This window comes from Neoarius graeffei, chromosome 8 (assembly GCF_027579695.1).
Source record: "Neoarius graeffei isolate fNeoGra1 chromosome 8, fNeoGra1.pri, whole genome shotgun sequence".
Taxonomy (NCBI): Eukaryota; Metazoa; Chordata; class Actinopteri; order Siluriformes; family Ariidae; genus Neoarius; species Neoarius graeffei.
Genome location: NC_083576.1, coordinates 29790760 through 29818242, shown reverse-complemented (window position 1 = coordinate 29818242; position 27483 = coordinate 29790760). Strand labels below are relative to the sequence as shown.

General features: G+C 40.7%; 1 protein-coding gene across 2 annotated transcripts in view; it reads left to right on the top strand.

Annotated features, from left to right (window-relative positions):
• The window catches only part of clint1a (clathrin interactor 1a), a 79496-nt gene that overhangs the window by 22101 nt on the left and 29912 nt on the right, over positions 1–27483 (top strand). For both annotated transcript variants that reach the window (XM_060927555.1, XM_060927554.1), the window contains exons 2-4: positions 14230–14334; positions 16203–16299; positions 16730–16838. In XM_060927555.1, the coding sequence (XP_060783538.1) occupies positions 14230–14334; positions 16203–16299; positions 16730–16838 (311 nt within the window). The remainder of the gene's footprint in view (positions 1–14229; positions 14335–16202; positions 16300–16729; positions 16839–27483) is intronic.

Below are 27483 nucleotides of genomic sequence, written 5' to 3'. Positions count from 1 at the left end.
GATATAGATTTTTGAAGAATAAATTTTTTGGTTTTTCCCATGTCAGTAGGTGGCGCTATGCTGTACATGAGTGATTATGAGATGGAAAAATAAGTGTCCACAATAGCAACGCACTGTCACAAGGTAGTGGTGTAAAGGAAAAGCATTATGGAATAATTTACCAAAAACCCGTTTTGGAGAAATTGCGTCGGCCAAAAACAGCGCCCCCCATGGACGAAAATTCCCAAAATGTGGTATACATGACATGGGAGGTAGTAAGAGGGTGGCCGCGAAGTTTGACCAAATTTGAGGAAAGATTGGATTTTTTGCCCAAAAATAGCGCCCCCAGTGGCGAAATATCACAGAAATTGGGTAACATGTCAGAAGCCCAATGAGTGATTAGCCTGTGAAGTATGAGCAGTGTTGAGCAATTAGAAGATTTGTTATGAATTTTTTAGCATGTAAAATTTTGAAGTGAAAATTGATTGACGTATAACTTCTGAACGGTTTATCCTACGTGAAACGTATTTAGTAACTTTTGTCAGCCATGTCTGTAGATGATGTGTATCAATTTTGGTGACATTCCTATGAACGGTCTAGGAGGAGTTGCGCCGTCTTCGTGGCCATGCATTTCGCACAAAAGTGAAATTACCTCACTTCCTGTTGGGCGTGGCTAATGCATTGGCATTACATTTTTGTCCGGCTTAGTGAGATACATATGCGTACCAAATGGCATGCCACTACTACAAACTATATGGCAACCAGGCACCTTAATGCGGGAGGCCAAAATCACAACGACTTAGGGGGCGCTATAGAGGCCCTGAGCCCCGGCCAAGTGTGGGCTTTTGGTTCTGAGTAGCGGTGGCAATTCTCGGAAGTGGCGCCAAATTTCGCGCGTTTTCGCCCATGGCAAGCGCCCCGAAAATGGCCCAACAGCGGAGAAAAATAAAGAAGAAGAAGAAGACGGAAGAATAATAATAGTGAACTCTTACAAGAACAATAGGGCCTTCGCCCTATAGGGCTCGGGCCCTAATTAAAGCCGCAAGCGGCCTCGACGGGCCCTCGCGCCAGCGGACAGGGGGGGCGGGGGCATGCGTCCCCGCGAAAAACCGTAAAGAGTTTGCTTGCCAAGTTTGACAAATCAGAAGCTGCAATATCATTTATGCCATAACCAGCACCCCCAGGGGCGAAAGTGCACAAAATTTGGCGTATATGTCAGGTGAGCTATGAAGAGTTTGCGTATGACGTTTGATGACAATTGAGTAAATAGAAGATGAGATATAGATTTTTGAAGAATAAATTTTTTGGTTTTTCCCATGTCAGTAGGTGGCGCTATGCTGTACATGAGCAATCATGAGTTGGAAAAATAAGTGTCTACAACAGCAACGTACTATCACAAGGAAGTGGTGTGAAGGAAAAGCATTATGGAATTATTTACCAAAAACCCGTTTTGGAGCAATTGCGTCGGCCAAAAACAGCGCCCCCCATGGACGAAAATTCCCATAATGTGGTATACATGACATGGGAGGTAGTAAGAGTGTGGCCGTGAAGATTGACCAAATTTGAGGAAAGATTGGATTTTTTGCCCCAAAATAGCGCCCCCAGTGGCGAAATATCACAGAAATTGGGTAACATGTCGGAAGCCCAATGAGGGATTTGCGTGTGAAGTATGAGCAGTTTTGAGCAATTAGAAGATTTGTTATGAATTTTTAAGCATGTAAAATTTTGCATTGAAAATTGATTGACGCATAACTTCTGAACGGTTTACGCTACGTGAAACTTATTTAGTAACTTTTGTCAGCCATGTCTGTAGATGATGTGTATCAATTTTGGTGACATTCCTATGAACGTTCTAGGAGGAGTTGCGCCGTCTTCGTGGCCATGCATTTCGCACAAAAGTGAAATTACCTCACTTCCTGTTGGGCGTGGCTAATGCATTGGCATTACATTTTTGTCCGGCTTAGTGAGATACATATGCGTACCAAATGGCATGCCACTACTACAAACTACATGGCAACCAGGCACCTTAAAGCGGGAGGCCAAAATCACAACGAGTTAGGGGGCGCTATAGAGGCCCTGAGGCCCGCCTGGATCTGGGCTTTTGGTTCTCAGTAGCGGTGGCAGTCTAAGAAAAAGGAGCCAAATTTCGTGCGTTGTCGACCATGGCAAGCGCCCCAATAAGGGTCTTGAAAAGAGTTTGCTTGCCAAGTTTAACAAATCAGAAGCTGCAATATCATTTCCGCCATAACCAGCACCCCCAGGGGCGAAAGTGCACAAAATTTGGCGTACCTGTCAGGTGAGCTATGAAGAGTTTGCGTATGAAGTTTGATGACAATTGAGTAAATAGAAGATGAGATATAGATTTTTGAAGAATAAATTTTTTGGTTTTTCCCATGTCAGAAGGTGGCGCTATGCTGTACATGAGCGATTATGAGTTGGAAAAATAAGTGTCTACAACAGGAACGCACTATCACAAGGTAGTGGTGTGAAGGAAAAGCATTATGGAATTATTTACCAAAAACCCGTTTTGGAGCAATTGCGTCGGCCAAAAACAGCGCCCCCCATGGACGAAAGTTCCCAAAATGCGGTATACATGACATGGGAGGTAGTAAGAGGGTGGCCGTGAAGTATGACCAAATTTGAGGAAAGATTGGATTTTTTGCCCAAAAATAGCGCCCCCAGTGGCGAAATATCACAGAAATTGGGTAACATGTCAGAAGCCCAATGCGTGATTTGCGTGTGAAGAATGAGCAGTTTTGAGCAATTAGAAGATTTGTTATGAATTTTTTAGCATGTAAAATTTTGAAGTGAAAATTGATTGACGTATAACTTCTGAACGGTTTATCCTACGTGAAACTTATTTAGTAACTTTTGTCAGCCATGTCTGTAGATGATGTGTATCAATTTTGGTGACATTCCCATGAACGGTCTAGGAGGAGTTGCGCCATCTTCGTGGCCATGCATTTCGCACAAAAGTGAAATTACCTCACTTCCTGTTGGGCGTGGCTAATGCATTGGCATTACATTTTTGTCCGGCTTAGTGAGATACATATGCGTACCAAATGGCATGCCATTACTACAAACTACATGGCAACCAGGCACCTTAATGCGGGAGACCAAAATCACAACGACTTAGGGGGCGCTATAGAGGCCCTGAGCCCCGGCCAAGTTTGGGCTTTTGGTTCTGAGTAGCGGTGGCAATTCTCGGAACTGGCGCCAAATTTCGTGCGTTTTCGCCCATGGCAAGTGCCCCGAAAATGGCCCAACAGCGGAGAAAAATAAAGAAGAAGAAGAAGAAGAAGAAGACGGAAGAATAATAATAGTGAACTCTTACAAGAACAATAGGGCCTTCGCCCTATAGGGCTCGGGCCCTAATTAAAGCCGCAAGCGGCCTCGACGGGCCCTCGCGCCAGCGGCCAAGGGGGGCGGGGGCATGCGTCCCCGCGAAATACCGTAAAGAGTTTGCTTGCCAAGTTTGACAAATCAGAAGCTGCAATATCATTTTTGCCATAACCAGCACCCCCAGGGGCGAAAGTGCACAAAATTCGGCGCATATGTCAGGTGAGCTGTAAAGAGTTTGCATATGAAGTTTGATGACAATTGAGTAAATAGAAGATGAGATATAGATTTTTGAAGAATAAATTTTTTGGTTTTTCCCATGTCAGTAGGTGGCGCGATGCTGTACATGAGCGATTATGTGTTGGAAAAATAAGTGTCTACAACAGCAACGTACTATCACAATGTAGTGGAGTGAAGGAAAAGCACTATGGAATTATTTACCAAAAACCCGTTTTGGAGCAATTGGGTCGGCCAAAAACAGCGCCCCCCCCATGGACAAAAATTCCCAAAATGTGGTATGCATGACATGGGACGTAGTAAGAGGGTGGCCGTGAAGTTTGACCAAAGTAGAGGAAAGATTCGATTTTTTTGCCCCAAAATAGCGCCCCCAGTGGCGAAATATCACAGAAATTGGGTACCATGTCAGAAGCCCAATGAGTGATTTGCGTGTGAAGTATGAGCAGTTTTGAGCAATCAGAAGATTTGTTATGAATTTTTAAGAATGTAAAATTTTGCATCGAAAATTGATTGACGTATAACTTCTGAACGGTTTATCCGACGTGAAACATATTTAGTAACTTTTGTCAGCCATGTCTGAAGATGATGTGTATCAATGGTGGTGACATTCCTATGAACGGTCTAGGAGGAGTTGCGCCATCTTCATGGCCATGCATTTCGCACAAAAGTGAAATTACCTCACTTCCTGGTGGGCGTGGCTAATGCATTGGCATTACATTTTTGTCCGACTTAGTGAGATACATATGCGTACCAAATGGCATGCCACTACTACAAACTACATGGCAACCAGGCACCTTAATGCGGGAGGCCAAAATCACAACGAGTTAGGGGGCGCTATAGAGGCCCTGAGGCCCGCCTGGATCTGGGCTTGTGGTTCTCAGTAGCGGTGGCAGTCTCAGAAAAAGGAGCCAAATTTCGTGCGTTGTCGACCATGGCAAGCGCCCCAATAAGGGTCTTGTAAAGCGTTTGCTTGCCAAGTTTGACAAATCAGAAGCTGCAATATCATTTCCGCCATAACCAGCACCCCCAGGGGCGAAAGTGCACAAAATTTGGCGTACATGTCAGGTGAGCTATGAAGAGTTTGTGCATGAAGTTTGATGACAATTGAGTAAATAGAAGATGAGATATAGATTTTTGAAGAATAAATTTTTTGGTTTTTCCCATGTCAGTAGGTGGCGCTATGCTGTACATGAGCGATTATGAGTTGAAAAAATAAGTGTCTACAACAGCAACGCACTGTCACAAGGTAGTGGTGTGAAGGAAAAGCATTATGGAATTATTTACCAAAAACCCGTTTTGGAGAAATAGCGTCGGCCAAAACAGTGCCCCCCATGGACGAAAAGTCCCAAAATGTGGTATACATGACATGGGAGGTAGTAAGAGGGTGGCCGTGAAGTTTGACCAAATTTGAGGAAAGATTGGAATTTTTGCCCCAAAATAGCGCCCCCAGTGGCGAAATATCACAGAAATTGGGTAACATGTCAGAACCCCAATGAGTGATTTGCGTGTGAAGTATGATCAGTTTTGAGCAATAAGAAGATTTGTTATGAATTTTTAAGCATGTAAAATCTTGCATTGAAAATTGATTGACGTATAACTTCTGAACGGTTTATGCTACGTGAAATGTATTTAGTAACTTTTGTCAGCCATGTCTGTAGATGATGTGAATCAATTTTGGTGACATTCCTATGAACGGTCTAGGAGGAGTTGCGCCGTCTTCGTGGCCATGCGTTTCGCAAAAAAGTGAAATTACCTCACTTCCTGTTGGGCGTGGCTAATGCATTGGCATTACATTTTTGTCCGGCTTAGTGCGATACATATGCGTACCAAATGGCATGCCACTACTACAAACTACATGGCAACCAGGCACCTTAATGCGGGAGACCAAAATCACAACGACTTAGGGGGCGCTATAGAGGCCCTGAGCCCCGGCCAAGTTTGGGCTTTTGGTTCTGAGTAGCGGTGGCAATTCTCGGAACTGGTGCCAAATTTCGTGCGTTTTCGCCCATGGCAAGCGCCCCGAAAATGGCCCAACAGCGGAGAAAAATAAAGAAGAAGAAGAAGACGGAAGAATAATAATAGTGAACTCTTACAAGAACAATAGGGCCTTCGCCCATAGGGCTCGGGCCCTAATAATAGTGAACTCTTACAAGAACAATAAGGCCTTCGCCCTATAGGGCTCGGGCCCTAATTAATGACTGTCCCACACTTGTAAGTGAACAGGTAGGCCATTTTTACTTCAAGTTGGGATAGTTTGAGAATACTTCACCACCACCAAAACTGAGATTACTGTGTGTCTGTCGTACAGAACCATTTCTATTGCAAAATATAATGCAACAATTATATTTTATAATATATATTATTTGTTATATATATTACATTTATATAACAAACTGTGTTAGTTTCAGGTATTTTGTGTGAGCTTCAAGCTCTAGGTGGGCTGGAAATTTTGTTTAAACATTCCCTGTGTCTGAAATTGCTCACTACATAGTGTGTTTGTCATTTTGTAGTGCTGTCCGAATGTATAGTGAGAATTATTACACCTTTATATAGTGGACTCATTCCACAATGCATCATAAAAAGTAACCAATGGTCACTAACCAAGCAATATATACTCTCATGCATTATGGTCACACTGAAGAAAAAATGGCAGACGACGGAGAGGAGCAATGAGAGAATAGTTTGTTTTTCCTTATGACAACGGTCACAAGACACATTTATAAGTTGTGGCGTGAAAATAGCAATAATATTGTAGTGTGTTGGGGGTGAATGGGTGGAGGAAGAAACACATTATAAATGGACATTCAAGTACAATTAAATAGTAACAGAATAGAAAATAAGCTAAAATAGAATGAAACAGATAAAATACAAGAATAAAAGTTACAGTGCAGAGCGAGGAATTAATCAAAAGCATCAAATTGGATTTAATAAAAGGCAGCGGCAAAGAAGAGTGTTCAGCCTTGGTTTAAAAGAACTGAAAGATGTAGTAGACACAAAGTACTTTTGTATTTATTAATGTGGAAAATGCAGTCAGTATATGTATCACACAAATGTATACATGTATTGATTGATTATTTTGAAACCCCACCAGCTGACTGATCTGGCACGTTTTAATTGTGCAACAATAATGGCGTAAATAACGGGGTGGTGGAGTAGTGTCCGAAAGTGTGTGGTGTTTGGGGGTCCCCCCCCCCCAGTTTTACCAATGAGCTCACTATATATATAGTCCTCTATATAGAATTCCCTAGATAGTGAGTAAAGAGTAGTGAATGAGTGATTTTGGAGATGGCTATTGTCATGCTAATTGCAATACCTATCCAACACTGTTGAGCAAAACATCTAAACCAGCTCATAATTACCTGTTGAATTGTATGCTGGATGGCTGCATGCTTTTGGCACTCAACCTCCTTATTAAAGCTAGACGGCCTTTCAATTTCATAAAATGGTGAAATTTGGTCATTGTGATATGTTTATTTCTGTAATATCTCACAAAATATCAGGCCATTCTGTGACTGGGAAGTTATTAACAAATAATGTGTAATGAAATTGCTCGCTTCATGCAGTCAAGCAGACGGAGGAAGTCTGTGTGCGCATGTGCAGGTTTACCTTCTTTTGGGTTTTATGGCACCTGGCATCCACAGTGTGGCATTACTGCCATCTACAGGTTTACCTTGAACGTGCACTGACAGTTACGTCATTCTGTCGCTAAACAAACAGCTGATCACACCGAGGTGCTTGCTGACTGCTGATATTTTTTAGTTTGGTCCTGTTTCCTTTCCTTTGCAACATGGTGTCTTTTCTCACTTTCTGTTACTGTAGTCGGTCTTCCATGTTTCGTTCGTGCACTCGTGTCCTCTGTTTTTCTCTCCCGTTTCAGATTTGCATCCCACAACGCCTTGCACGAACGGGGAAAGTCCATTACGTGATGCATGATGGAGTAGTAATAATAAGTTCAATAGAGCGCCTTTCTCAAAACCCAAGGTCACTTTACAATTATGGGGGGGGAAGTCCACCAAATAGAGGTCAGGATGTTATTTCAATGGTGTAGCAGCCACAGTCCCACCAAAAGGCGCATGAAAACAAGTCCCGCACAGTCACCGCGCAACATCACTCGGAACACCATGCCATGGATCCACAAAGCGAACACAGACACACTGCCACGCAGAGCGCTGGTATGTCCCAAACCGCATGCACAGCTGCTGCGATGCCACTGAGCAACATCACTCGGAACACATGCCAAGCACTATTGCACAGACCACTGGACATCCATAATGTTAAAATGAGCAATGAGCTTACTGCAGTCCATAGCTAGGAGCACAGGCATCACCCACGGCGATCCAAGGCCTGGTGGGACCTGACACCCAAAACTGGGTTGAAGCTACACCACAACCGGCGGACAAAAACACTCAAACGTCAAACTACACAAAAAAGGAAAAAAAAATGCAGTATCTTGAATTGGGTCATGTTAAAGCAGGAAAAAATAGAGAATTTAGGGCCATGTGGCCCTAAATTCATTGTTCTATTATTTAAAAAAAAAAAAGGATAAAATTAGAAGTCTGTGATTCGAATTCAGTAGCTTTTGGTACATTTAAACAAAAATAATTGGGTGTCAGGGAAAATTCCTTTTATGATCTACACTTGAAAAATCTGAAAGGCAGTCTACTTTTAAAGGATTGTTCTAAAAATGTACTAGATAATAGCCTATAGCATAAATCAAGTGTGATAACCTCTCAATTATGTTTGAGGCTGTGTTAATGTTGTCCTGCTCCATCAATATTTATTGTTGCAAGCCATTGTTGGTGTAATGACAACACATTGTCATACTTCATGGTTACTGAAGTTACAGAGGAGCAAACTTTCACTGAATGAATGCCCATGCTTCCAAACCAAGTGAAGTGAGACAATAATCTTTATAAAACAGATACCACCAAAAGTATTAGTTTCTGTCACGTTTTTAAAGCAGCTCATTTAGTTTTATTCATTGTTTTTTTTTTTTAATATATTTTGTAATAATTTTGTTTTAATATATTTATCTATAAAATAATTGTAATATCTGCTAAAAATGTTTTTGCCATGATCTAGCCTCAGGTGCTGGCATGGCAATTAAAAAAAAAAAAAAAACCATCAAACAAAAAAAACCTCACTTGAATGTCATGGCAATATTGGGCTTTAAATTATTTCTTTGAACTGTTCTTTTTCTGTGGCAGAATGAGTGTAAAACATACAGAAAAAAAACAAGAATTAGGTACAAAAGTTTTAATTTATTTTGGGTTTTCTAAAACCAATACAGGGTCAAAATTATTCATCTAGGGCCAACAATTTACATATATCCACTTAGATTATTAATTCAGTGGTGTAGAAAGTTCCAAAATGTCTTAACTTGCCAAGGCCTCTTAACTTCCTGTTAGTGATCATGATTGACTACAGCTGGTAGTTTCTCTGTGCCAGCATAAAAAAAAAGTTTTGTTTGCCAGCATTCATTGGTTTGACCAACATGCAGTATAATGGGAAGGTCCAAGGAGCTTTGTGAGAAAGAGGATTGTAGATTTTCACAACTCAGAAATGTCTCTTGGAACCACTTCTAAACATCTGCAGATTCCAAGCTCATCTATTCAAGTAATTGTATGCAAGTACAAGTTATTGGGAGGTGTAGCCACTTTGCCAAGCTAATTTGCTGGAAGAAGACTCAAACTGTCACTCTCAAGGAAGCTGGAGGGAAGTTGGTTTGGATGGTTGGAAACAACCCAGGAACCACCAAATCACAGGCCTGCCACGAAAGAAGCCCCTGCTCCAAAATTGAGACCTTCAAGCTTAACTAAAGTTTGCAGCTGACCACATGGACAAAGAAAAAGCCTTCTGGAGGGAAGTTTTATGGTCAGATGAGACAAAGATTGAGTTGTTTGGCCATAATGATTAGAGGTACAGATGATTAGAGGTATCAACTGTTAGGCATGGTGGTGGAGGCATCATTCCCTGGGGCTGTTTTGCTGCCAGTGGAACTGGTACATTGAACGAAGTGGATGGAAATATGAAGGAGCTCCACCACAGAATTTTTCAGCATAATTTCAACTATCAGAAACTTGGACACAATTGTTGGACACAATAGGACAATGTTCATAGCTAGTTTTGGCATGGGTAAAGCAGGCTAGCAATTCAGCTTAACACTAGTCCTGATCTCAACCCTAGCAAAAATATGTGAACTGTGATTAAAGGTTGAGTCTTCGCCAGAAAACACATTTAATTAAACGCTACAAATTCTGCCAAGAAGAGTGGTCAAATATCCTACCAGAATTCTGCCAGAAGCTTGCTGATGACTACCAAAAGCATTTGGTCAAAGTGCAGCTTTGACCAAATATTTAACCAAATATTTGGTTTTTGCATTTAACCAAATATTCGGTGTGATTGATATATACTGTATATAAATTTTTTTTTTTTTTTGACCGTGTTGATTTCAGAAAACCCAAAATTATTTTGTTTCTATTAAAGATGTATGTTGTACAATCATTCTGCCACAGGAAAAGAACAGTTCAAAGAAATCATTGAAAGCCTAATATTGCCATTAAATTCATGTCAATGATGACATGTCTGTGTATGTAAAATTCTGACTTCAATTGTACACGCAAGCACAGTCATTCATTTTCTGTGACTGAATCTCAAACAGTCTTTTGTATTAAGTGTGAGGGGAAGTAGGTATTCAGCCCCATGATTATATGCAGGGTGCAAACACAGTGAATAGGAAGCCATTCATGATTTGCCATAACTAGAAGATGGCAGATATTATGTGACTCATATGGGAAAAAATAAGATCAATCGACTGCCAATGAGGTAGTATTACTCTCTGCAAAGTTTTAAAATTCTGTTTTGTGAATTTTTTTTTATAAAATTCCTCTTAAATCCATGAGAAATCGGAAAAGGTAACCAAAATCAGCACTGACTCTTTCACATTTAACCCCCCCAGCCCAAAAAAATAAATTAATGTATTGGGTAAAAACAACAGATAAATTAATTCGTTACCCTTCATTGTAAAGTAACAGATGTTACGTTTTCCCACCTGACTGTATTTAGTGGAATGCTATGGAGCACAAACCTCCACAAGACATGTAAAACATGTTGCACTGGATATGATATAGAGACAAATACATGTTCTTGTGTAAAGCCCAAGATGTTAGTTAGCAACATGGCACCAGTTGAGCTGCATCATGTCTGTTTTGAGAGAGTTTTCTCTTCCTGCCACTGAACATTTAACCCCCCCCCCCCATTTCTACGATTACAAAGAAATTTGCATGCAGATCTAAAGATCACTGCATCATTTACAGTGGTGCTTGAAAGTTTGTGAACCCTTTAGAATTTTCTATATTTCTGCATAAATATGACCTAAAACATCAGATTTTCACACAAGTCCTAAAAGTGGATAAAGAGAACCCATTTAAACAAATGAGACAAAAATATTATACTTGGTCATTTATTTATTGAGGAAAATAATCCACTATTACATATTTGTGAGTGGCAAAAGTATGTGAACCTCTAGGATTAACAGTTAATTTGAAGGTGAAATTAGAGTCAGGTGATTTCAATCAATGGGATGACAATCAGGTGTGAGTGGGCACTAGGGGTGTGCAAAAATATCGATACGGCGATATATCACAATACTTTGTCTTCCGATTCAATATCGATACTCAATTTGAATATCGATATTTTTTCAAATAATAAAATCATGTTTCAGACGGGTTGTAAATCCAGTACGACTTCCGCACCTCCGCTCCGCGAGGTGTCGCTGTGCCGCTACCTCACTGCAAGGCACTCTTCATCTTCTCTTTTTTCCCCGGCGGTTGCAGTGAGGAAAAAAAACAGGCAAGCATGGCTCTTAACATAAACCTAGAGACGCCGCCGAACTTTAAGGCAGATGTTTGGAGGCACTTTGGATTCCAAAGGAAAGGAGAAAAAAAAACAGTGAGCCGGACAAAGAGAATGCACTTTGCAAAACCTGTTTCGCTCCAATTAAATTAAGATGCTCCAATTAAGATGCCCACTGCACTTTTCAATGTGTTTCAGACAGTGTGTTGTTCCTGCAAAATAAGCACAAGTTAAATGTTCTCAGGTATATGTTCTCAAGTTTACAAAGAACAAATTGAAATTAGTGTTAGCACTGAAATGTATGTGCAGTCTGCAGTGCAAGTTTTAAGTTTTCATAAAACAATTTGATTCTGCTTGTTAAGCAGCACTGATGTGTCCATGCTTACAGAAAAGTTGATAATACTAGCACAGAAATGGGAGTTTTCTGTATGTTGTAGTGAAGCAACTCTTGGTTTTGCCAGCAATAGAATAGAGACAAATATATGTCTGGCAAGAGTGTGTAGTTATGTATGTGAAATGTAATTTTACAGTGGTCAATAAATTCTGATTTTCTTCAGTGACACAGATATTGTGATGTGGTTGAAATTTCTTGCAATATATTGATTATCGCAGAATTGCTGTACCGTGATATTATCGTTATCGTGGGCAAAATATCGCCATCATATCGTGAGGTATCTGGTGATACCCAGCCCTAGTGGGCACCCTGTTTTATTTAAAGAACGGGGATCTATCGAAGTCTGATCTTCACAACACATGTTTGTGGAAGTGTATAATAGTACGAACAAAGGAGATTTCTGAGGACCTCAGAAACAGCATTGTTGATGCTCATCAGGCTGGAAAAGGTTACAAAACCATCTCTAAAGAGTTTGGACTCCACCAATCCACAGTCAGACGGATTGTGTACAAATGGAGGAAATTCAAAACCATTGTTACCCTCCGCAGGAGTGGTCGACCAACAAAGATCACTCCAAGAGCAAGGCGTGTAATAGTCGGCGAGGTCACAAAGGAGCCCAGGGTAACTTCTAAGCAACTGAAGGCCTCTCTCACATTGGTTAATGTTAATGTTCATGAGTCCACCATCAGGAGAACACTGAACAACAATGGTGTGCATGGCAGGGTTGCAAGGAGAAAGCCACTGCTCTCCAAAAAGAACATTGCTGCTCCTCTGCAGTTTGCTAAAGATCACGTGGACAAGCCAGAAGGCTATTGGAAAAATGTTTTGTGAAGGATGAGACCAAAATAGAACATTTTTGGTTGAAATGAGAAGCCTCATGTTTTGAGAAAGGAAAACACTGCATTCCAGCATAAGAACCATATCCCATTTGTGAAACATGGTGGTGGTAGTATCATGGTTTGGGCCTGTTTTGCTGCGTCTGGGCCAGGACGGCTTGCCATCATTGATGGAACCATGAATTTTGAATTATACCAGCATTATACAGTATATGTGCATTATAAAGTAAAATGTCAGGACATCTGTCCATGAACTGAGTCTCAAGAGAAGGTGGGTCATGCAGCAAGACAACGACCTTAAGCACACAAGTCGTTCTTCCAAAGAATGGTTAAAGAAGAATACAGTTAATGTTTTGGAATGGCCAAGTCAAAGTCCTGACCTTAATCCAATCGAAATGTTGTGGAAGGACCTGAAGCGAGCAGTTCATGTGAGGAAACACACCAACATCCCAGATTTGAAGCTGTTCTGTATGGAAGAATGGGCTAAAATTCCTCCAGGCCGGTGTGCAGGACTGATCAACAGTTACCGGAAACATTTAGTTGCAGTTATTGCTGCACAAGGGGGTCACACCAGATACTGAAAGCAAAGGTTCACATACTTATGCCACTCACAGATATGTTATATTGGATCATTTTCCTCACTAAATAAATGACAAAGTATAATATTTTTCTCTCATTTGTTTAACTGGGTTCTCTTTATCTACTTTTAGGACTTGTGTGAAAATCTGATGATGTTTTAGGTCATATTTATGCAGAAATATAGAAAATTCTAAAGGGTTCACAAACTTTCAAGCACCGCTGTACATCATTGCTGGCAACATCACGACTGGTCATGGCACAATCCTATGGTTCCAGGTGCTGCTGAAGCTGCAGCAATAGATTAGCATTCATGCTACTTAGTCGCCAGGAGCTAGATTAACATTTCATTAGTGTTTTGCTCCCATTCCCTCATGACACCATTACAGCATAATGGCAATAAAATACAGTTTTCAGTGCGAGTGTGAATGGGGTACAGTTTGACACAGTGTATGTCCCATACCACGTGCAGCGTTATTGCAGGTTATTTGAAGCTGTTTAAGCTGTAGATCCTTAAATATGGCCACAGTATTGTACCATTTTCAATCTCATTTTTAACAAAGTGGGGTACAAATCATGAAAGCTTGTCTTTTTGTAGGAAAAAGTCAGTCACCTAATGTTGGTGCTAGGAGTGAACTGTGAAGTTAATAATGGGTGTGTCTTCTCAAAACAGTGAACTGTATAGTCAGTGTTGTAGGGTTATATGTTGATTTGATCTGAATCAAATTCTACCATACAGAAGTGGAACTTTACCATATGAACACCCATGTTGACATGATGATGTATGCTGAACTTGGGGTTGTGGGCATTTTCCTACCTTTGTGAGCAGGAAGTTGAGGCAGCATTTTCTTTTTTTTTTTTTCTTTTTTTTTTTTTTTTAACTCGTCAGAAGTTGTAGCAGGCAAATTTTAGTCAGTTACTGTAATGGCACTCTTTTGGTTCAATTTGTTCTTTATTAAGTCATTATTAGCATATGAATAAACTTTTGCTGGTTCATGTGGTCTTCTTTTACAGAACCAATGTTGTTATGAACTATTCAGAAATTGAATCCAAGGTTCGAGAAGCTACAAATGATGACCCATGGGGACCTTCTGGCCAGCTAATGGGAGAGATAGCCAGGTAAGTAAAACTCCTTTCACATACATTAATGGTTTTTGTATCACATCACCTGATTGTATTTCATGGCATGCTACAGAGCACGGACCATGCGACAACTGATATGATGTATAATTCATGAGGCAGCAAGTCCATTGTTTTAAAAAGTCCAAGCTGAGACATTAGCTCATTAGCAACATAGCACCAGTCAAGCTGCATCATGTCTCTGGGAGAGTTCTCTTCCTGTTTTTGAACACTTGTTCAAGCAAAGGCTATTTTATTAACCTTTTTTCCTCATACAGTGGAACCTCTGTATCTGCTGACTTCCTCAAGCATACAAGCATGACCCCTTAAACTACAATTCCCACACACCCTGTTTATAGACAGCAGCAATCACACACACCTGCTTTCACTTTTTTCACATTTTTTCACTTTTTCTTTTTTCACTTTTTTCACATTACTCACTTTATTTAAACCATTTTAGTTTGTCTTGCGTTTGGTTTTTATTTTCCATGCAGATGCTCGTTGTGTTCCTCACTTAGACTCTTGTGTTTTCATGCTTGCTGTTTTTTGTTGCTTTGACTATCCTGTGTAAATAACGGATTTCTGCACATGTACCGGTATACTTCCCCATGCATCAACCACGATTAAAAAATATTAAGTATAAAAGTCAGAATCCTGTTTATTTGGGGGTAGAGAGAGAGCGAGAAAGCACATTCACATAACTTTTATGATAGTATATTGTGTTAACTGTTTTATTATTAGTTACTGTTGATGTCATTATGTTTTTTATAAATGAAACTTCATCATAGGTATGTATGTACATGGACAAGCTTTATATCTTATTCGCCTTTTCGGCTATCCGGGTTAGATCTCTGAGCATATCTGCCAATGTTTTCTTAACTTGTCTTGAGTTTACTGCGGGTTGCTTTACAGCCATTGCTCTGTCACTCCATCATTTACACCACCATCAGCAATGTCACGACCAGTCACAACAGGTAAATCACATGGTTCCTATTCCCACTGGAGCTGTGACAAAAGTTTTCCATAAAGGTTACTAGGTTTACTGGGGATAGATTAACGTTTTGGCTTTGCCAATTTACTCCCATTCCAACAGGATGCCATTACAGCAAAATAATGAATAAAAAAAAAATTTCACTGAGTGGGAATGGGGTGTAAGAATCACACTATGGCTTGCTCATTGAGGATAGATTAGGGATAAAATTAGCTCATGTTTTAAGTCATTCAAATTCTGTAAAGCTGCTTTGCAACAATATTTATTGTTAAAAGCGCTGTACAAATACACTTGACTATGGCCAAAAGTATTTGGACACCAGGTCACCATGGCCATATTTGGTTCTTTTCAAACTGTTGCCACAAATTTGGAAGCATAGAATTATGTAGAATGGCTTTGTATACTGTAGCATGAAGAATTCCCTTCACTGGATCTAATGGACCCAAACATGTTCCAGCATGAAAAGACCCCTGTGCACAAAGTGAGCTCCATAAAACATGGTTTGCCAAGGTTGTTGTGGAAGAAGTGAGGGGCCTGCAAAGAATCTTTTGGGATGAACTGGAAAGCTGATTGCGTGTCATGCCTTCTAGCCCAACATCAGTGCTCAACCTCCGTGTTCTTGTGGTTGAATGAGCAAATCCCCACAGCAATGTTCTAAGACCTAGTGGAAAGCCTTCCCAGAAGAGTGAAGGATATTTCACTCAGCAAAAGGAGAATAAATCTTTAATGGGATCTTCAACAGGCACATATCGGGCCAAGTGTCCACAAAACTTTTACAAATATAGTATGTTTTGATGTGGTGATCTGCTGCTCTCATTATCTGAACATTGTCCTTGGATATGTTCAGTGCTTTACTGCTGTCTGTGTATATGCATAGGGCTACATTCATGTATGAGCAGTTTCCAGAAGTAATGAACATGTTGTGGTACCGAATGTTGAAGGACAACAAGAAAAACTGGCGGAGAGTTTACAAGGTAAATGTTATGATTGAATGCTCAATCTTCAGCATAATGATTATAATGGATGTGAGGGGATATCATTATATTCAGATGGGATTAGTTATACATATAGACTTGGGGTAGTCCCATTATACCATTTGGATTGGCATTGTTTACATTTTCCTCATCTGAGAGAATTCTAACTCAAACCTACTTTTTTCAACAAACTTAACAGGGACCTGATAATTTTGTCCTGTCTATGATTTTGTAGATGAATGTCACGTCTTACATTAGGGGGGGAATTGCCACTCTCCATCTTTCGTTGTTTGTTTTTTTAATCTGCATATATTAATATAAAATATTTCAATCACAAAATCAGTTTGTTTTTCACTGAACCATACTGTGTGGGTTTTTTCCCCCCTTTTTGCTTTCTCTCTCTCTCCCTCCCTCCCTCCCTCCCTCCCAGTCCTTATTGCTGCTGGGTTACTTGGTGCGAAATGGATCTGAGCGAGTGGTCACCAGCACACGAGAGCACCTATATGACCTGCGCTCCATTGAGAGCTATCACTTTATAGGTGAGTCAGCAGAATTAGTTAATTGTGCAAGAGTGTGTTTTTTCGTCTTGCCTCACTAGGTGTCTTTCCAACCAAATGCTTTTAAGAATTACATGTAAGAATTTGTGCTACCGGTACATTTTAAGAACTATTGTGCATTTCCTTCACGATCAAGGATACAGTACCAGTCATACATTTTGACACCCCTACGCATTCATTGGCTTTTCTGTATTTGGACTATTTTCTACCAGAGGTGGACAAAGTACCCAACTTCATTATTTCAGTGAAAGTACAGATCTCACTGATCAAATATTACTCTAAGTGAAAGTTGTACAGTCAAATTTTTACTTTAGTTAAAGTACTGAAGTACTTGCTTTTAAAAATACTTAAGTATTAAAAGTACACTTTGTCAACGCATTATTATTGCCACAATGCTTACAAAACCTAATGTCGTTACCAAAGACACAAAATTTGAATTCAGAAAATGAACACATGCTGTGCCATCATGGTGGTTTAACGTAAGCTAGCTAGCCAGTGAAACTCCACCTGACATGCTAGCAAACTCTTTTTTTTTTTTCAAACTCAAAATCATATTGGGTAGCTAATGCTCGTCAGAAAAAAAAAAAAAAAAGATTTTTACATTGTTTATTTGGCAAGATTATGCTAAAACATACAACGCCAATTCCAAAAAAGTTGGGACGCTGTGTAAAGTATAAATTAAAAACAGAATGAGAATTTGCAAATCCTGGAAACCCTATATTTTATTGAAAATAGTACAAAGACAACATACAGTATCAAATGTTGAAACTGAGATTTTATTTTTTGAAAAATATAAGCTCATTTTGAATTTGATGTCAGCAACACATTTCAGAAAAGTTGGGACAGGGGCGTGTTTACCGATGTGTTGCATCATGTCTACTTTTAACAACAATCTGTAAACATTTGGGAACTGAGGAGACAAATTGTTGTAGTTTTGAAAGAGAAATGTTGTCCCATTCTTGCCTGATATACAATTTCAGTTGCTCAACAGTTCGGGGTCTCATTTGTTGTATTTTGCGCTTCATAATGCGCGAAATGTTTTAAATGGGAGACAGGTCTGGACTGCAGCAGGCCAGTTTAGCACCCGGACTCTTTTGCTATGGAGCCATGCAGTTGTAATATGTACAAAAAGCGGTTTGGCGTTGTCTTGCTGAAAGAAGGAAGGCGTTCCCTGAAAAAGATTTTGTCTGGATGGCAGCATATTGCTCTGAAACGTGTTAATATCATTCAGCATTAATGATGCCTTCCCAGGTGTACAAGCTACCCATGTCATGTGCACTAATGCCCCCTCATACAGATGCTGGCTTTTGAGCTGTGCACTGATAAGCCAGATGGTCCCTCTCCTCTTTAGCCTGGAGGACATGGTGTCCATGATTTCTAAAAAGAATTTCTGCTTTTGATTCGTCAGACCTCGGGACAGTTTTCCACTTTGCCTCAGTCCATCGTAAAAGAGCTCGGGCCCAGAGAAGGGGGCAGGGTTTCTGGATATTGTTTATATCTGGTTTTAACTTGCATTTGTGGATGCAGTAATGAAGTGTTTTCTCAGTCGATGGTTTTCTGAAGTGTTCCTGAGCCCATACAGTGATTTCCACTACAGACACGTGTCTGCTTTTAATGCAGTGTCTCCTGAGGGCCTGAAGATCACAGGCATCCAATGTCAGTTTTCAGCCTTGTCTCTTGCATACAGAGATTTCTCCAGATTCTCTGAATCTTTTAATGATATTATGGACCATAGGTGATGTGACCCCCAAATTCTTTGCAGTTTTGCATTGAGGAACGTTATTCTTAAATTGTTGCACTGTTTGCCCACGCAGTCTTTCACAGAGTGGTGAACCCCGCCCCATCTTTACTTCTGAGAGACCCTGCCTCTCTGGGATGCTCTTTTTATACCCAATCATCTTACTGACCTGTTGCCAATTAATCAAATTAGCTTTTTTTAGCATTACACAACTTTTTCAGTCTTTTGTTGCCCCTGTCCCAACTTTTCTGAAATGTGTTGCTGACATCAAATTCAAAATGAGCATGTTTTTCAAAAAACAATAAAATTTCTCAGTTTCAGTATTTAATATGTTGTCTTTGTACCATTTGCAATGAAATATAGGGTTTCCATGACTGCAAATCTTCACATTCTTTTTCTTCATGTTTTACACAGCGTTCCAACTCTTTTGGAATTGGGGTTGTATTTCTGAAAGGACTTCAGATAAGTTAACGTTATTCATGTTAGCGTAACTCCATTTTTACATGCTAACTGTGTCCAAATTAACTAGCTGTGTGTTAACGTTTGCCATGGACAAGGCGATAACAACTTGGCAGGCAAATCCATAGAAAGTCATTTGACTAACCAGACTGCATAGCTATTGCAATGTTATTGCTAGCTTTAAAAGCACAGTTAACTTTGTTGCAAGCTTTCTCTTGGAATAAAACTATTTATATACCTCAAGATGCTTCTGCAGGTTGGATGGCGAATTTTTGTAGGCCGTGATGTGGTTCGTTTTCGGCAAACAAAGCAAATATTTAAAACAAAATGAATCTTTAATCCTTTCAGAAAACTGAAGCAGTGGGTTTTATCTATAGCCATGGGTGCATGCATTCTCCAGAAGAACTGCCTCCTTCCATTCTGCCATCAACTGATCGTGTTCAAATAATGCTGCTGAGAAATCACTGAACTTGATATTATACAGTGTATGGATGTGATGTGACCCTAGTGATTACTCATAGGCTGTCTGTGTCACCTGTGAAAAATCAAATCACTTAAGAAAAGAAAAAAAATTTCCACTTTCAAAGCTGCTTCATAGTAACGAGGACCTTGACAGAAATGTAGTGGAGTAAAAAGTACAATATTTGTCTTTCAAATGTAGTGAAGTTAAAGTCATAAGTTTCCAAAAAAATTAATGCTCAAAGTACAGATACCCAGTGTACTTAAGTACAGTACTCAAGTAAATGTACTTCGTTACTGTCCACCTCTGTTTTCTACATTATACAATAAGACATAAAAACTATGAAATTCCATATGAAACTAATATACAGGTATGCGTCAACTTAGGACTGCGTTTGGCTACGACTGACCGGTCGTAAACCGACCTGGTCGTAAGTCGGCCTATGTTAAATGAACGTAAGTATATTGTGATGTGTAATGATAGTGTAATCATCTTAAAGTCTTATTTTATCAACATTTTCTTATTTCATTACCTTGGCTCATTATTTGGTTTAAGTCAAACACTGCATACTTACAGTACAATTCGTTTAATATGTGCAAAACAAAAAATATGAAATACAGGTGTGAAAAATAGAAAACATTTTAGTTTGAAACATAGCAAAATACAAAACTTAGTGACCACTGGCATCACTGGTGCTTGGCTGTGGGTCGTCTACATCATCAGCTGTTGCAGCGCTCAGGCTGGCGGGAGGATTTGCTCGTTTCATAAACCAGGAGCTGGGGTGGAACTGTTGTACGCGGTGAGAGGCTGGATGCTGGGCGCTGCCAGGAGCTGGGGCGGAAACTGTCGTACGCTCAGCTAGCTCAGCTGGGAAACACTTGCCAGTCATAACCAGACGGTCGTAAAGTCAATCGGTCATAAGTTGCATAGGTCGTAAGTCGATGACTACCTGTATAAATATACACTTTAAAAATTTTTTTTTTTTTAATATGTAGATGAATACACACACACGCTATTTATTTTTTAAATATGTATGTGTTGTGCCATGGGATTTTTATAACAGGTGCTCTGTATACAGAATGCGTAGAAACTGCATTGAAAAGTATGCATTTTACACAGTTTTTGCGGGCTGATCCAGTAACTATCAACGAATAATCGCCTCATAGTGCCCCTTATGGGATATTATTTACCTCTTTTAACATCCATGACTGTGTTGGACTCAGGCTGGTTCTAGAGGACTTGAGACAAGGACTTGTTTTAAATGACTACTGTGTAGTTACTGTCCAGAACCGGAAATGAGTAAACACTCGACAGCGTCCATTCATTGTACGTGTACTGACTGATTCTGAGTCCTGGTCTCCATGTTTTCAACACTGCATGTTCAGAAGTTAGAAAGAATAAAAACACTTTTTTATGACCATCAACAGTTCTAGCTTTGCTGGTAAAATTTTTGTACAGGTTAAATTTGGTCCCATGTTAGAACAAGAGTATCAGCAACTAATATTCTGAGACAGTTGGTACAGTGCAAAAAATGAATTTGGCATGGTGCCAACCAGTCAATGAGGCATCAGATTAAATTACCTATAGCTGTTTTGCAAATCCACAGTAAAAGTAGTATCATTCTGGTCCAAAAATACACTTTAGACCTCGCTGAAACATCATGTACCTTTTGAAGGATTTCTGCCTGGAAAATGGACCATTTTGGGTTGTGTGCACATGATTTCATGGCAGATTTACAGTAACTTTCCTTGGTCCAATTTCACTTTGGTTTGTATTTCCTGCATATGGAAGCTTGGTAGTGTAATGCAGCAGGTATAACTCAAAATCCATAATCTGAGCATCTGGTATGAAAATTTGGTGGACTGATGTATAGTGTGGGGAAATAAGGAATTTTAAGCAGACTGTCACAGGATAGACAAGGCTGAAACGTTGTCTGTCTGTCCAAATTTCAGCCTGTCCAAATGACGGGCCAAAGGCCCAGAACAATGCGGCTGGGGCCCACCTTCAGGCCCTGGAAGCTGAAGGGCTTTAGATGCCTGGAGATTGCTTCTCAGCTATTTCCAGGCACATTTTTGTGATCTTCAGAGGCCAAATTACACTCAACATTAGTTGCGAATTGCATTACAAATTTAATATAATTTACAAGAAAATGTCAGAAGATTCAAGAAAAACCTGCTTAAAGTTATACCCAAGAAAACAGTAGTACACACAGTTCCATGTCTAGAAAAAGGTAAAGGTAAAGGTGAGGTAAAGGATGTTTGGTTACAACTTACTGGTATTCTTACATAGGTACTATAATAACACTCATGAAACATTGTCAACAATGACTGTTTTTTTTATACTATGTTTATAATAAGTCTATAAGAAATTTAGTTGTTAACAATATAGCTATTCTTACATGAGTTAAAATTTTGAGTACGAGATTCCAAGTAACTTTGTAACGATGACTTTCCAATGACTCAAAACTAGACATGCTAATATGTGGCATTCAGACTAAAATCTGCTGGACTAGAACTTAGAAAATAGAAGAAAATAAAAACTCTTACAATATAAATCTACAGTGGTGCTTGAAAGTTTGTGAACCCTTTAGAATGTTCTGTATTTCTGCATAAATATGGCCTAAAACATTAGATTTTCACACAAGTCCTAAAAGTAGATAAAGAGAACCCAGTTAAACAAATGAGACAAATATTATACTTGGTCATTTATTTATTGAGGAAAATGATCCAATATTACATATCCGTGAGTGGCAAAAGTATTTGAACCTCTAGGATTAGCAATTAATTTGAAGGTGAAATTAGTCAGGTGTTTTCAGTCAATGGGGATGACAATCAGGTGTGAGTGGGCACCCTGTTTTGCTTAAAGAACAGGGATCTATCAAAGTCTGATCTTCACAACACATGTTTTGTGGAAGTGTATCATGGCACAAAAAGATTTCTGAGGACCTCAGAAAAAGCGTTGTTGATGCTCATCAGGCTGGAAAAGGTTACAAAACCATCTCTAGAGAGTTTGGACTCCACCAATCAATCGTCAGGCAGATTGCGTACAAATGGAGGAAATTCAAGACCATTGTTACCCTCCTCAGGAGTGGTCAACCAACAAAGATCACTCCAAGAGCAAGGCGTATAATAGTCGGCGAGATCACAAAGGACCCCAGGGTCTAAAGGCCTCTGCATGCTCGTGCGACAAGGCTTTCGCAGCTAGCTTTTCGCAGACAGTTGTAATTTATTGTTGAGCGGGGATAATAGGCGTGCGCGATGTTATTCACCGGCACAACGCAAGGGGGCGCGAAGTCGCTAGGAGTAGTTGGTGGGTGTGGTTAGTGGAGTGTTTATCCTCCGGTTACTTATAATGACTAGAACTTTTTTTTTTTATAATGACTAGAACTGGAGTCGTATAGATGTACGTACTTCCTCAATCAACCGCTCTTCGTGCTGCTCTATCTTCGCTCGTGTTTTTAAAAATGCCGGTCGTGAAAACAAACCAAACCGGGAAAGTAGAGAAGCGGAAGTGCGTGTACAGCGGACCAATCAGAGCCCTCTTGTCTGCGAGGCTTCTGCGGTGGTCACAATTTTTGGGAGGTGCGTGCAGAGCGTCTGCGAAGGTGGGGGGGCTACGCAGACACTGTCTGCGAGGACTGGGTTGTCAGCATAAATTGGCCTTAAGCAAGTGAAGGCCTCTCTCACATTGGCTAATGTTCATGAGTCCACCATCAGGAGAACACTGAACAACAATGGTGTGCATGGCAGGGTTGCAAGGAGAAAGCCACTGCTCTCCAAAAAGAACATTGCTGTTCATCTGTAGTTTGCTAAAGATCACATGGACAAGCCAGAAGGCTATTGGAAAAATGTTTTGTGGACGGATGAGACCAAAATAGAACTTTTTGGTTTAAATGAGAAGCGTTATGTTTGGAGAAAGGAAAACGCTGCATTCCAGCATAAGCACCTTATCCCATCTGTGAAACATGGTGGTGGTAGTATCATGGTTTGGGCCTGTTTTGCTGCATCTGGGCCAGGACAGCTTGTCATCATTGATAGAACAATGAATTCTGAATTATACTGGTGAATTCTAAAGGAAAATGTTAGGACATCTGTCCATGAACTGAATGTCAAGAGAAGGTGGATCATGCAGCAAGACAACGACCTTAAGCACACAAGTCGTTCGACCAAAGAATGGTTAAAGAAGAATAAAGTTAATGTTTTGGAGTGGCCAAGTCAAAGTCCTGACCTTAATCCAATCAAAATGATGTGGAAGGACCTGAAGCGAGCAGTTCATGTGAGGAAACCCACCAACATCCCAGAGTTGAAACTGTTCTGAATAGAGGAATGGGCTAAAATTCCTCCAAGCCAGTGTGCAGGACTGATCATCAGTTACCGGAAATGTTTAGCTGCAGTTATTGCTACACAAGGGGATCACACCAGATACTGAAAGCAAAGGTTCACATACTTTTGCCACTCTCAGATATGTAATATTGGATCATTTACCTCAGTAAATAAATGACCAACTATAATATTTGTCTCGTTTGTTTAACTGGGCCCTCTTTACTTTTAGGACTTGTGTGAAAATCTGATGTTTTAGGTCATATTTATGCAGAAATATAGAAAATTCTAAAGGGTTCACAAACATTCAGGAACCACTGTACATCCTACAAAGCACATGACTATGACTGGGGGGGGGAATGCACATAACCATTGATTTGGCAGTTTGGCATATAATACTATACTGTAAAGTTTCATGTAAATTGAACTCCTAATCAATTGACTGGATCGGATACCATCAACCCTAAAACACTAATTCAGCTGCATCGTGCAATAAAAACAGCACTGAATACTGAGTGTATTATTATTATTATTATTATTATCTTATTTAGTGTGCCACTCTGGAAGAGGGAGATGCCTGTAAATTTTGGTGGGGTTAGGACCTTCAGTGGCATAGTTGTGAATTTTTAAATCCCTGTGTGTTGGCAGAGCCAGGGCTTGTGCTAAAACTTTCTGCGATCCGCACTTGCTCCTGATGTTGGATCGAGCTGAGCCTGGGCTCATTTGAAAGGTCTCAGGAGAGGGAGATGCCTGCAAAGTTTGGCAGGGCTAGGGCCTTCAATGGCCGAGTTATGAATTTTTAAAGGCTGGCTTGAGCCAGGGTTCATATTAAAGTTCTCAACCAGTAGTGCTTGCACAGGTTTTGGGGGTGAATAGCAGGCTGAGGTGGGGTCATAGTGGGCCGTGCCGGTTTGAAAGGTCTTAGGGAGAGGGATGTGCCTGTAAATTTTGGCGGGGCTAGGACCATCTCACTGATGGTCCTAGCCGGAGTTATGAATTTAAGTCACGCACACCCGTTTCATAGGCTGTGTTACCCAGCATAACATTTGGAAGAAAATTAGAAGTAGATTAGACCCACATCTTTACAATTTTTCATTGGCCATCCGGTTTGATGCTTTTGAAATGCAGACGGACAAATCCGAAAATTACCACCAGTCCGCCCTTATTTCCCCACACGGTGTGTGTGTGTACATTTTTTTTTTTATAAGATTTATATGTCTTGCACGTCCTTCTCGGGTTTCCGCTGCTTGAGGTATTCACTAAGCACTTTATCATTTGGGGGCCATCTCCCTGATGTACTCGTGGATCTTTGTTGTTTTATCCTGGATAGTGGCTCTGATGTGCACTAGTCCTTGGCCTTCTTCATTCCTCTTAGGATACAGCTTCAGGATGCTAGACTTGGGGTGAAACCCTCTATGCATTGTCAGGAGTTTTCTTGTCCTGATGTCGGTGGCCTGTCTCCTCCTTCGGCCAGCTTATTATGCCAGCAGGGTATCTGATGATACCCTGGTGAAGATGTTGATGGCCCGGACCTTGTTCTTCCCATTCAGCTGACTTCTCAGGACTTGCCTTACCTTCGTATACATGTCTTCCACGTCTCCTATTGTGCTGTCTGGTAGCACCACCCCCTCAGTTCTGACTGCTTTCCCTCTCCTTGTTACCATCCAGGCACATTTATCTAGTCTGAATGACATTCAGTGGTGTGGCTCAGTGAATCGATGTCTTGCTCAGACCTGACATACAACTTGTCATCCATGTAGAGCAGGTGGTTGCTGGTTGCTCCATTTCGTAGTCTGTGTCCATAGCCACTTTTGGTGGTGATCTGGCCGAGGGGGTTCAGTCCTATGCAGAACAGTAGTAGAGACTGGGCACCCTCAGTTCAGTGTATGCCGCACTTGATGACCCATGTTATTGACTTGAAGTTGGCCTCTAGGGTTGTTTTCCACAGCCTCCGTGAGTTCTTGAGGAAGGTTCTGAGAGTCCTGTTGGTTTTACAGTTTCAAGCATTCCAGGATCCATGCGTGGGACATTGAGTCATAGGTTTCCTTGTAGGCAGTGCACAGATTGGTATGTCTGGTTCTGCAGTTTCGAGCTACTGCACTGTCTACCCAGTGATTTTGCTCCTCTGGTGTTCTTACCAATTCCTTTCTGGGCCTTGCTCATGTATTGAGTCATGTGCCTATTCATCTTATCTGCTATGATGCTTGATAGGAGCTTCCATGTTGTGCAGTGGCAGGTTATCGGACGGTAGTTGGATGGGACTGCTCCCTTCTGTGAGTCCTTCAGGGTCAGGACTGTTCAACCTTCTCAGCCATTCTGGGTGAGATCCATCCATGAGCAGCTGGTTCTTCTGTGCTGCCAAGCACTTATGTAGTGAAGTTAGCTTCTTTAGCCAGTATGCGTGAACCATATCCAGGCCTGGTGCTGTCCAGTTCTTCATTTTCAAGACTCTTACTTGGATGGCTACCACAGTGATGGTTACTGGGTCTTGATCAGGAAGGTTGCTGTATTTGGCTCTCAGGTTTATTAGCCACTGAGCACTGTCGTTATGCTGTGCTCAGTGGCTAATAGACCTGTGAGCTGTTTTTTTTTTCTTTCTTTTTTCATTTTCCTTCCTTTCTTTCTTCCCTTTCTTCTTTCCTTTATTCCCTTCCTTTCCTTTCTTCCTTCCTTCCTTCCTTCCCTTCCTTTTTCATGGATGCAAACGGTGCGCCTTTTGGCGGATGCCGCCTTTTTCACAGCTGTCTGGGGGACTTGTGTGAATCGTGCAGATCCGATGAGTTGTTTTTTTTTTGGGGGGGGAGCATTGGAGTGTCTATAATTTCATCAAAGTAAATTCTGTATTAAAATTACTAAATAAGCAAATGCCGTTACAGTCCATGAAACATAGGAAGTATAAGTATGAGAAGAAAACAGTAAATCAGAAAGCTGCGCACGTAAAGCCAATTGGCTGCACGCCATTATCTGCTGCTGGCTGCACTTCACTGCACGCGCAAGGATTTCCATCAGTCCAACGTAAGTTACATAATTGGCTTTACGTGCGCAGCTTTCTGATTTACTGTTTTCTCATACTTCCTATGTTTCATGGACTGTAATGGCATTTGCTTATTTACTAATTTTAATACAGAATTTACTTTGATGAAATTGTAATCAGACACTCCAACGCCCCCCCCCCAAAAAAAAACCTCATCAAATCTGCACGATTCACACAAGTCCCCCAGACAGCCGTGAAAAAGGCGCCATCCGCCAAAAGGCGCGCTGTTTGCATCCATGCTTTTTCTTCTCTTGCTTCCTTCTCTTTCTCTAGGGCCTCAGGTATGGACAGCTTGCTGTATTTCTTGGGTGGCCCTTTCTTTGTCATACCTTTCTGGAGTTCTGATAGCTGGTTAACTTCTCTCCAGGTTGCCCTGATCTTAGCCTTGAACCTTCTCTTCCATGGTGGATATTGCACCTTATGGTGAGTGTCCATCTTCTAGCCAAGCATTTCCAGGATCACTGTTGCTGTTATGTATATCTGACTGACTTCAGTCTTGGTGGTCGGGCATGGTGGTTCCAGGTGTTCAGCTTTGTTAGAATCTTCAATTTCAGGTCAGCTGCTTGTGCATTTAAGCTCTTGCTTGCAAAGGTGTGTTGCTGGGGGGTTCCCAGTCT